Consider the following 13,254-nt stretch of genomic DNA (forward strand, 5'->3'; position numbering starts at 1 on the left):
TAAACAAAACTGTTTGTTCTTTGTGTTGTTTGATTCATGTAATATATTTTTTTATTCCTAACATGTTAATCTCTTTAAACTCTATTTGTGTTTCAGATTAATGTTAAAATAGATGAATGAAGATCTTAGAGTAAAATCGGTTCAAGTATCACATAATGAGTTCATAATTGATTTCCACGCTAGAGTAAAGTTTTCATAAATATTTATTTTCAAGATACAGTACTCTTGGTCTTGATTTCTAAAAAGCCTTGGAAATGATCGTATTGTTGTTAACGTCTTCATGCAGAATCATTTGTGTGATATACGACAATTTGTAATAAGTTTGTGTATGTTATTTAATAGGTGTTCTCATGTGGGGCGCTCAGCGCTCATTTGATTCACCTGATATTGGAATAAGGCAGCCACTGGATGAAAGTTTGGAAAGCTGGAGAGGCTTTTATGAAAGTATACGACCTACACATATGGGATTGTCACTTAGCATTGGTGTATGTTCTCTTTTTTGTATTTTTGTTCCAGTTTTTGAGTTTTTTTATATTGTATAGATGACATAATAATTTGTAATTAATTTTTTTACATTATTTTTGCATAATTTCCTTTCGTATTGATAATGATTATGATGATGCATATATGTCCACCACTGTATTTATTGAGCCTCTTTTTGTTATTGGATTTTCCTTACAGCTGCTGAATAGAGATGATTCGTCCAGGCCACCATCGGATGTTCATCGTGTGAAGATTTGTATTCACTTTTTCTCAACATCTGCTTTATTGATCTAGACTTTTTGTTTACTTCTTATCGTGTGCCATTGTTTTTTGACAAGAGACACCGAGAATGAATATAACGCAATTTCCGTCCAGATACATAGATCTAGCCTGCTACAACTCATATGTAAATAGGGAAAGGTAGTCAAAATATATTTGATTTTCAATGATTTTGGCATTTATTATTACAATACTTTTTTGTATAATATGTAGTGGTTTCCAAATTCACTATATTCAATAATTTTCAAATCTAGACTTTTTGTTATAATTTCAGATTAATGGAGTTTTTTTTCACTCCACAATTTTAGCTCTTAATAACGGAATTTTTATATATTAGATTTTTAATTATTCGGATATATGGATCTAGACTATTATAGCTCATATGCAAATAGGGAAGTCAAGCTTTATTTGATTTTCAATGATTTTGACATTAATTATTAAAAAGATTTTTCATTTAATTTTTGCGGTTTCCATGTTCATTATATTTAATTTTCAAATCAAGACTTTTTGTCATAATTTCAAATTAAAAGAATATTTTTTCATTCCATAATATTAGCTCTTGATAAGGAAGTTTTTATATATTCGACTTTTTAATGTTTGAATACATGGGTCTAGCCTGCTATAACCCATATATAAATAAGGAAAAATAGTCAAAGTTTATTTGATTTAACTGATTTTGGCCGTTATTATTACACTCCTTTTTTGTATAATATATAATGGTTTCCATATTCAATACATTCAATTTTCAAATCAATACTTTTTATTATAATTCCTAATCAATGGAACACTTTTTAATACCACAATTTTAGCTCTTGATAATAAAGTTTTTATATATTAATTTTTTTATATTTTCCGATACATGGGTATAGAATGCTATAACTCGCAAGTAAGGACACATAGTCAAATATAATTTGATATCCACTTATTTTAGCATTTATTACTACAATTTGTTTTTCGTATAATTTGTGCGGAATCTATTTTCACTATATTCAATTTTCAAATTGACTTTTTGTTATAATTTCCGATTAACGGAGTATTTTTTTCACTCCACAATTTTAACTCTTGACAAGAAAGTTTCTATTTATTAGACTTTTTAAATTTTCAGATACATGAATCTGCCCTGCTATAACTTATATGGAAAAATAAGGAAACATAGTTAAAGTTTATTTGATTTTCAATGATTTTGACATCATTTGTTACAATCCATTTTGTATAAAATATAGTGGCTTCCATATACACTATATTCAATTAGCAAATAAAGACTTTTTGTTATAATTTCAAATTAATGGAATCTTTTCTCACTCCATAATCCCAGCTCTTGATACGGAATTTTCCATATACAAGATTTTTCGAACTTTCGATACATGGATCTAGACTGCTATAGCTTATATGCGAATAGGGAAGTCAAACTTCATTTGATTTCCACTGATTATGACTAATAATACTTTTTCGTTTAATTTATGCGGTTTCCATGTTCATTATATTCAATTTTAAAATCAAGACTTTTTGTTATAATTGCATTATTAATAGAGTATCTTTTCACTCCACAATTTTAGGTCTTGAAAAGTAAGTTTATATATATTTGACTTTTTAAATTTTCGGATAAATAGGTCTAGCCTGCTATAACTCATATGTAAATATAGAAAGGTAGTCGATGTTTATTTAATTTTTGCTGATTTTGACATTTATTATTGCAATTCTTTTTTCTAATATGTGTATTGGTTTCCATATTCACCACATTCAATTTTCATATCTAGACTTTATTTATATGATTTCATATCAATGGAACACTTTTTAACTCCACAATTTTAGTTCTTGATGATGAAGTTGAAAGGCATATGTTCAGCCTATTTGTATTTAAAGAGGTTCAACTCAATTCAGATAAGAAAGCTTAGTAAATAGCAAGTCATCGGAATCCGTACGAAGAACGTCAAATGATTTATGGGAATTATATGTCAGATAAATTCCAGGATGCTGCTGCACACCACTGAAAGAAGTTCATTAATATGTTCAAGCCTCAGTACACAAATAATCTTTTGTGGCACGTCCAGGAGTTCAGAAGATATAAAGTTTCTATACTTTATTTTATCAGAAGATTCCATTTAATGAAGAAGTACTTACAAGACGAAGACTCGACGAACAAACCAAATTCTTAATGTTTATTTGACAAAGAATATTTGATTTAACTAGATACAGATGAACCAGACAGTACATCTGTGTATCAGTTATTCAAATTAAATATTTGAAGTCAAGCAGAAGTGGTAGTTCGTTCGTTCGACAGATCAAGAAGAAGTTATTAAAGTTTAAAGAAGACAGGAAGCAATTCTACTGAAGAATGGGTGTTTAAATTATTAATGGACTATTATTTCACTTCTTGAATAATTATATTAATTATGTAATTTATTTATTAAATTAATTCCCTCTTGAATTAATTTAATTTATGAATATATATAATTAGCTTAATTAAGTGGATAATTCTCTATTTAATTTAAACTACAAATTACATTTATTTCACCTATACAAACGCAGCAAGACAATTTTAAATTGTCTTGCCGATTTGTTTATTGGAAAAGATGTGAACGCAGCAAGACAATCGAGGATTGTCTGGCCGAATTATTGCTTAAGGAAAATTGATGCTATGCAAGACAATTCGACTTTGTCTTACCGAAGGAAAAAGGAAGTCTGCAAGACAAAGAAATTGTCTGACCGTGTGTCCACTGCCAAGACAAATTCTTTGTCTTACCGAATGTTAATGGTTGTCTGCAAGACAATTCTGATTGTCTTAACCGTTTCTTCAAGCCACTGCCAAGACAATCTAATTGTCCTACCGATTCTTAAAGCCACTGTCAAGACAATTCTTCTTTGTCTTTCTGCCGTGTATTGTCTTGCCCTTCCTTGTAATTGTCTTACTGCCATGTTTTTAGCTTGGAAGGCAATCTGGAATTGTCTTCCCTTGCCATACAATTGTCTTGCCCAAGCTATATTGTCTTATCTACTTGTATTTGTCTTGTCTTTCAAATGTCTTACAAGTTCATATGGTTGCCTATATATATGGCTTTCCATTCTTCATTTCAAGTGTTCATCACTTTGTAATTCAAAGCATTTGTAAAGCTTTCAAGTTGTTCGTAACTTGCTTGATCGTTATATCCACAGTTTTCTGTGCTTTGATAACCCGGTTGTTTTAATCACTAAATCTAGAATATACCCTGTCGAATTTATTCTACGAACTTTAGTGGACATTAAAACTGAACCATATTAATTATATAACGACTTCAAACATTGTTATATTAATTAATTATAATCTGATTAACAAGTTATATTCCACTCAGATTCACTTCCGCGATTATTTGGTATCGATTGTATTCAACCCCCCCCCCCCTCCCCTACAATCGTATCTGGACCTAACAGAAGTTTTTATAAATTAGATTTTTTAAATTTCCAAATACATGGATCTAGCAAGCTATAATTCATATGCAAATTATAACAAAAACGTAATCAAACTTAATTTAATTTTCACTAATTTTAGCATATAATACTACAATGTTATTTCGTATAATTTGTGCAGTTTCCATTTCACCACATTCAATTTTCAAATTAAGACTTTCTGTTATGTTTTTTGATTAATAGAGTATTTTTTCACTCCACAATTTTAACTTCTAATTAGGAAGTTTTTGTATATCTGATAAAAAAACAAAAAATCATGCCCGTGTGCGTAGCACGGGCCAAAATGCTATGAGTATATATTTATTTAAATAAAAATTTGATAAATGAGCATATCAGAAGTTTAAATAACTTAACAATAAAAAATTTTACATACAGTTAATTATAATTTTTTGTTATTTTATTTAAGATACGAGCAAATTTCAATTATATAGTCATTACTATTTTTATGTCTTTTATAAATATTTTAGTAAAAATTACCTAATATTTTTAATTATTTAACTATACAAATAATGATTTAATAATAGATCTATAAACTTATAAATTTTTATTGCAAACATAAAATATTATTATTATTAAATTAAGTATTTGGTTATATTAATGATACTAATGAAAAATCTATTCCGTTATAAAAACAACACAGAATCTATTCCATTAAATATTTATCACGTATATCTTCTTATTATCAATTTTCAATATAGACAATAATTTTAGGATATAATTTTAGTAATGTAACTGAATTATGACCACATATGTATTCCTTTATTGATGTATTCCTTCAAAGTTAGTTATTCCTTAACTATTTTATCAATTTTTATTAAGGATAGAAGGAAACTGTATCATCATCATATTCACCTTAATTTTATAATTTAAGGAATAGATGGAAGCTTTATAATCTGCATAATCAGGTTAAATTTAAAATTATTTCTGTTTCTAAATACAAAGATTTATATAGTGTACGTTGTTATAATTTCTATTGCGTGATTTTATTTTTTTTCAATCGAATTCGTATATATTATCTTTAACATTTACAACGTATTTATCGCCAATAACATAACACGATTGTTTTGACTCTTACGTACGTTGTATTTCATAACTTATATCTCATATCATACTGTTTGTTAATATAAAATGTATAGCTTAAGTAGATAAAATAAAACAAAAAATCATACCTGTGTGCGTAGCACGGGCCAAAATGCTATGAGCATATTTTTATTTAAATAGCTTAACAATAAAAACTTTACATACAATTAATTATAATTTTTTGTTATTTTATTTAAGATACGAGAGGTCGCCGTTAGGCGACACCCGAGAAATTTTAATTATATAGTCATTACTATTTTCATGTCTTTTATAAATATTTTAGAAAACATTACCTAATATCTTATTATTTTAATTATACAAATAATGATTTAATAATAGATCTATAAACTTATAAATTTTCATTCAAAACATTAAAAATTATCATTATATTAAATATTTGGTTATATTAATGATACTAATGAAAATCTATTCCGTTATTCAAACAATACGGAATCTGTACCATTAAAAATATTTGTCGCGTATATATGCTTATTATTAATTTTCAATATAGGCAATAATTGTAGCATATAATTTTAGTAATGTAACTGATTATGACTACATATGTATTCCTTTATTGATGTATTCGTTTAAGTTTAATTATTCCTTAACCTATTTATCAATTTTTATTAACGACGAAGGAGTCTCTATCGTCATCATATTCACCTTAATTTTATAATTAAGGAATGAATGAAAACTTTATAATCTATATAATCAGGTTAAATTAAGAATTATTTATGTTTCTAATATATTCCACGTCGTTATAATTTTTGTTGCATGATTTTATTTTTTTAATCGACATTCGTATATATTATCTTTAACATCTACAACGTACTGATCGTCAATAACATAACTCGAGTATTTTGACTATTACATATGTTACCTTTCATAGCTTATATCTCATATCATACTATTTGTTAATAAAAAATGTATAGGTTAACTAGATAAAAAAAAACAAAAAAAATCATACCAGTGTGCGTAGCACGGGCCGAAATGTTATGAGCATATTTTTATATCAATAAAAATTTGATAAATAAGCATATTTTCATTTAAATAACTTAACAATAAAATTTCGTGCATACAATTTGTTACTACCTCCGTTCCATATTAAGTGACCTTATTTGACTTTCACGGAGATTACTTATTCAACAGTAATAAGCCACAAACAAATGAGCCCTAAGAAAAGGTAGTGAAAAATAGTAAGTTTAGTTGAAAAGTGGTTAAAGTGGTGTGACCTATCAATATTTTAATAGATAGTAGAGAAAAGTAGTGGGTGTTATGTGTTTGTTTAACAAAAAAGAGTATAAAATAGAAAGGTAGTGGGCGTAATATTGAAAAATAGTGTTCAAAAATAGTAAATATGATAGGTTCATTCTTTTTGGGACGTCCCAAAAAGAAAATGAGGTCACATAAAATGGGATGGAGGGAGTATAATTTTTTGTTATTTTATTTAAGATACGAAGGGTCGCCGTTAGGCGACTCGGCGGCCCCTGGAAATTTTAATTATATAGTCATTACTATTTTCATGTTCTTATAAAAAAATATTTAAACAATTACCTAATATTTTTTTATTATTTTTACTATATAAATATGATTTGATAATAGAACCATAAACTTATAAATATTTATTCTAAATTTGAAATATTATTATTATATTAAATATTTGGTTATATTAATCATACTAATGAAAAATCTATTACGTTATAAAATCAATACAAAATCTATTCCATTAGAGATATCTATCACGTATATCTTCTTATTACCAATTTTCAATATAGGCAATAATTGTAGCATATATATAATTTTAATAATGTAGCTGAATCATAACTACATATGTATTCCCTTAAGGTCAATTATTTCTTAACCTATGTATAAATTTTTATTACGGACGGGAGGAAACTTTATCATCAGCATATTCACCTTAATTTTATAATCAAGAAAGGGATGGAAGTTTCATAATCTGCATAATCAGGTTAAGTTCATAATCAATATACTTATATAAAGGAGAAGCGAGGGGCGTGTAGGTCGCGCCTCTCATATCGCTCCATTCTATTTTTCTAATTTTCTTGAATTTTTGGATGGAAAATATCAAAATTAGAACTACCTTTTCTAGTTTCGGATATATTAGAAGCAAGTTTCAGAATCTGATTTTGTTTCAGATTATTTATGGAATATAGCAGCTTGAAAGTTTTAATCTGATTTTGTTTTAGATTATTTTTTTATGGGAAATAGTAGCACACAAGTCTCTCTGCACCTATAAATACCCCAATGAGTTGTAGGATTTTGGATCATCTAAACATAACCTCCGCTCTTTCAAGCAAAGGTGTGGGAGTCGACAAATCCAAACACGGGAGAAAAATATAGTCTTAACATTATATTGATGGATAATATCAATAAATTAACTATTAGTGATGTATGTTTGTTAGTTATTCTTTTTATAATATTTGTTTTCTTCATCGGACATGTTTGTTGTTGTTAATTTTTATATGATTTACTTGAATACCGGAAAAAATCATTTATGCATAATCTGTTTGCTCCGTTCAAGCAACTTTGAAGTGAAGGTTGTTTATACAGTATTAGAAAATAAAGTTTGTGACAAGCAAGGTTAGTTATAGACCGCTATATATCGTTCTCCCGCAACAAACTCTTACTCTTATCAGCTAATCATCTCTATCGTCATTCAAACATCTAGCATAGTGTAACTCATTATTGTATTAAATGAGAAGGCAAATAAGCCCAAGAAAAATTGTGTGTATTAAATTTTATTAAATTTGACCTCAATTTATAGGGGTTGATTTGAGAAAAGACCGGCTTATAATAAATAATTTTTGTTTCTAATATACATCTTTTCCAAAAATATGATGATAGTTTCAGATTTTGATTTGATCTTGATATTTTGAAAAAGGTAATTCAGAAACTTTCTTCTAATATATCAGAAACTAAAAAAGATAATTTTTATTTTTGATATTTTTTCATCCAAAAAATTTAAAAATAGAACAAAGCTCTCTGAGAGGCGGTGACAATGTATGAACATGATTACTTTTAAAAAAAACACAAAATAAATTAAGATTCGTCGTGCTTTAAATTGTTAATACTTGTATAAATTTATTCTCATTTTTTCACAATGAATTATATTCCAATTTTGCAATTATATATATTAGTATTTGTTCTACATCAAGTTTTTTATATTATAAAATTTATTTTATCCTACAAATATTAACTCCTCCTGGTCAGTGAAATTATTGGTAGTATGAAAAGCAGAAAATGTGCAGGGGTTATTCTTAAATTAGACTTCGAGAAGGCTTTTGATTCGGTTAATTGGGAATTTCTCCTCCATCTTCTTCAAAAATTAAATTTTCATAGCCTATGGATTAGGTGGCTGGAAGGGATTCTTAACTCGGCAAGAATATCTGTTTTGATCAATGGTTCCCCCTCGAGAGAGTTCATTCCTGAGCGTGGCCTTAGACAGGGAGACCCTCTCTCTCCTCTGCTCTTCAATTTGGTTGGCGAAGTGCTCCATTGCATGTTGAGTAAAGCTGAGAGAGTTGGTCTCTTCCAGGGAGTTAATTTAGGTAATAATGGCGACACTGTATCACATCTCCAGTATGCGGATGATACGGTGCTGTTCATTAGAGATGACACGGAGTCTATTAAGGGTATCAAGAGAGTTTTGATTGCCTTTGAGCTATTATCTGGGCTGAAGATTAATTTTGCTAAGAGCAAATTATATGGACATAATAGCAGTAGGGAGGACCTTCAGTCTTGGGCTGAAGAGATTGGCTGCCAAATAGGATTTGATTCCTTCAACTATCTAGGACTAGACCTGGCAAGATCACCATACAATATTCAATTCTGGGATCCGCTGGTTTCAAGAGTTAGAAATAAGTTATCAGAGTGGAAAAGTAAGGCAATATCGCTGGCTGGAAAAGTGGTTTTGTTACAGGCAGTTTTGGATAGTTTGCCAATTTATTGGTTTAACATGTTCTTAATTCCGAGAGCAGTTGAGAATAATCTAGAAAAAATTAGGAGGAGCTTCTTCTGGGGGTCTAAAGAAGTTGATGGAATAGAAAGGAGAGGTATGCATCTTTTAGCTTGGGACAAAGTCTGTAGTCCAAAGAGTGCGGGAGGTGTAGGCATCACAAAAATCAAGGAAAGAAATATCGCGATGTTGGGGAAATGGTGGTGGAGATTTATTAATGAAAGAGACAAATTCTGGAATATCACCCTGCAAAAAAAGTATGGAAGCGTGATAGGACAAGGGCCCAGCAGTGTAAAGATAGATAGGTCCTCAAGCTATACTATAAAGAGTTTGCTAAAGATTCATCAGAGCGGTTGGGCTCGAGATCTTTTAAGTGATGGTTTCATATGGAAGATTAAGAATGGGCGTACAGTTAGATTCTGGGAAGATCTTTGGTATGGCAATAAACCTTTCCAGAAGGAATTCTCCAGGCTATTCTACTTGTCCAATTTGAAAACAGCGTCCGTAAGACTGATTTGGGAAATTTGGAATGCATGGGGAGGTCTTCCGGTTATAATATGGTCTAGGCATCTAAGGGCCTGGGAGGAAGAACAGGTTAATATTCTCAATCAAATTTTAGCCTGTATTAATTTTGAGGATGGGCCCGATGTTCTATTCTGGAAATGGTCAGGAAGATGCTTCTCCTCAAAAGATTTGTATATGGCCTTAACAGGGGGTCATATGGCTAGTCCTGAATACTCTTCTTATTGGAAATTGAAAGTTCCACCAAAAGTACTTTTTTTCTTAGGGAAGTTAGTGCATCATATCCTTCCTACAAAATCTTTCCTAGCCCATAGATTACGTAACATGGGATTTTCAGCAACTTGTAGTTGGTGCTCAGCAGCGGAGGAAACTCTAACTCACTTGTTCTTAGAATGTGAGGTTGCAGTTTGGTGTTGGGGATATGTTTGGGGCTCTTGGAGTATACCAAGTAGGCGTGTAAATCAGAGTGTTTTCTCTCTGCAATCAATCTTAGGAATGATCAGTGAGGGAGGATTCAGTGAAACCTGGCAAATCGTAGTAGCTGCAACTTTGTGGTCCATTTGGTTATTCAGAAATGCTTTAGTCTTTTCTAATAATCGAGCTGAAAAAGAAGGAGTTCTCGGTACTCTTAGGACTAGGATTATCAAATGGCTTGAGGCTAGCTCGATACTAAGTAATGGTATGGACAGATTATTTTGGGTAAATCCTATGGGGGCAGTCAAGTTGTCCTTGGTGCATCAGTGTGATAGTTTCTGGAGAGAGGTAAGAAGCTCATATGACTGGGTGGCCGCAACTGATGGAGCTGTCTCGAGACTTAAGAATATGCAGCCTAAGTCAGGAATAGGTGGTGTCATAAGGTCCAAAGAAGGGCGTCTGGAATTTATTTTTTCAGGCCCTTCCAATGCTGGCAGCGTGTTTGATGTGGAACTGGAAGCATGCATGCATGTAGTGAGCAAGTTAAAGGGTAAAATTCAGGAAGGCTTTAAGATAATCGTTTGCTCAGATTCTACCGAGGTAGTAAATCACATGAATAAACTGAAGAATAGTGTGGAAGAGGCGGATGAAAGACAGTCAGATATCACGCAACTGGTTAAATCAGTAACTTTCAAGGCTATTAGTAGAAAATTCAACGGGGAAGCTGATGGGCTGGCAAAGGAAGGTATTAAGAGACAGGTTATAGTGGAAGGCTGGGTTTGAATTTATTATAAGCCCATTTGTAATGGGCTTCTTCATCGGCCATTCTCTCCCTTCTTAACATCTCCAATTTGATTTAAATTTCAAATTTTGGATTTTCGTTACCTCCTCCTTGAAAAGCCGCAAGTTTTCCTTATATTCCCAAGTAGGTGCTCTTCCCTCTCATTGGTCAGCTCATGCATGTATTGCTTTGCATGCGTGTCTAGGAAATCTAAGGGATGTTGGGGAAGTAAATGGGCAGATATGCAGTGCAGGGTTTGGCTTTAAATCTCTAGCCGCTCTTCCTTTTCCCTCATCCCTCTTTTCTTCTATTTTCTTCTTCTCTCATGGACCCAAGTTGGGAGTTTCCTAAGAAACACTTTGTAAAGATTAACATCCATGCCTCTACAATCAACGAAGCTCTGCAGAATGGCAATACAAACGCTGTGGGTATCAACTACCTTTGCAATTATATATATTAGTATTTGTTCTACATCAAGTTTTTTATATTATAAAATTTATTTTATATTATAAAATTTATTTTAATCCTATTTTGTACAACCAGTGATAACTCAACTAGTGTCTGATAACCACTCAACTTGTAACTCAACCTGGATTAGTCTCTGATAAGTTTTGTCAGTAGATAGTAGATAGTTTAGCTGGAATCAGATCAAGAAAGTAAAGTAGATACAAGAATCAGAATGTCAGAAGAATTCCAATATATCAGCTACAAGCCACTAGAAGAAGTTCATTTCATATGATCAAGCCTCAGTGTCAAATAAATTGTGTAGCAGTTTAAGGAGTTCAGAAGGTACGAAGATTCAAGTATTTATTTCATCAGAGATTCCATATGTGTACTGAAATGAAGAAGAACTAGAAGATAAAGATTCGAAGACCCGACCACAGCTCAAATGTTTAATTGATGGAGAATATTCAATTTAGTTAGGCAAAGATGAACCAGACAGTACATTTGTGTGCCAGCTATTTATATTGAATATTTAACATCAAAGGAAGGTGGTCGTTCAAGCCGTGTGATGATCAAGACGAAGGCTCTAGACATTTGTTTTCTGGAATATAGAGTTTTTAATTAATTCTTTGTTAAATAATTAATCTCTATTAATTTGTTTAGTTGTTAAATTAATTCAATTAGAATTAATTTGATAATTAAGTTTATTAATAAGTTAATTGATTTAGAATTAATTTACAAAAAGAAAGCAAAAGAAAGAAGGCCAAAAGGAAGGACAAGGAGACCGCCGCTCAGTGTCTAGCTATGGGAAAAAGAATTATCACCAACGCAATGGAGTGTGATATATTCTTAATGCTGGAAACCCGGTTGGAATTGATTTATATTTTTCAAAGCAAAAGGGATCCGGTTCCAGACCCACAGGAGACCGAATCTTAGACTTATCTGACTATGAGGAAAAAAAATTATCACCAACGCTATGGAAAGTGATATAATCTTAAAGCTGGAACCCCGGATGGAATTAAAATATTATTTGCAAGGCAAAAGGAGTCCGGTTCCTGGCCCTCTAGAGACCGCAGCTTGGACCGTAAAGATTTATTTATATTAATAAATATTTTAATTAATTAGAAAATTATATTTATAAATGTCTAATAATATTAGATATTTATTTATATAATTTCTGGATTAAATTAAATATTTATTAATTAAAGATTATAAGTTGTGCGGGATTAAAAGCAGTTCTAAGGGCTGGCTGAAGGACGAAAGTTTATAAACTTTCGTAGCGAGCGTACTGCCGAATGATTCAATGGTGGCCAAGACAATTCCAATTGTCTTACTGCCATGTAATTGTCATTCTGACTTGTTTATGGCTTGGTAGACAATCAGATTGTCTTACCTTCCCTCTCTCAGCAGGACAATCTCTAATTGTCCTACCTTCCCTTACCATCAAGACAAACCAATTGTCCTACCTTGTCTCAATTTGTCTTGCCCATGGAGAATTGTCTTGCCCTTCTTTATAATTGTCTTTCTGGCTTGTTTTAGGCTTGTTAGGCAATCCAGAATTGTCTTCCCTTGCCTTGTAATTGTCTTGCCCTTCTTGTTTTGTCTTTGCAAGCTTATTTGTCTTGTCTTTTATTTGTCTTACAAGTACAAACTAGCATCAGTGCCCGTGCAAGGCACGGGCCTAGTATGAAACTCATATTATTTTTGTCATACACAAATATGATCGATAGAAACATGCTCGTCACAAGTGTTGTATGAAATAAAAGAGAATATATACAATGTGGAAATTATATATAGTTATTTTCTTGAAAATATTCTAGAACTTCAGTCA

The 13,254-nt window shown here is 31.0% G+C and overlaps 1 protein-coding gene across 1 annotated transcript; it reads left to right on the forward strand.

The window, feature by feature from the left end:
- Positions 1-8,533: 8,533 nt before the first annotated feature.
- LOC108212453 (uncharacterized) lies at positions 8,534-10,981 on the forward strand. The gene has a single exon (XM_017384180.1). The coding sequence runs from the start codon at positions 8,534-8,536 to the stop codon at positions 10,979-10,981; it is 2,448 nt and encodes an 815-aa protein (XP_017239669.1).
- The last annotated feature ends 2,273 nt before the right edge of the window (positions 10,982-13,254 follow it).

This window comes from Daucus carota, chromosome 3, assembly GCF_001625215.2.
Source record: "Daucus carota subsp. sativus chromosome 3, DH1 v3.0, whole genome shotgun sequence".
NCBI lineage: Eukaryota > Viridiplantae > Streptophyta > Magnoliopsida > Apiales > Apiaceae > Daucus > Daucus carota.

What these genes read in the sequence shown, in the direction of transcription:
- LOC108212453 (XM_017384180.1), top strand. Translation starts at nt 8,534, where the DNA reads ATGAAAAGCAGAAAATGTGCAGGGGTTATTCTTAAATTAGACTTCGAG.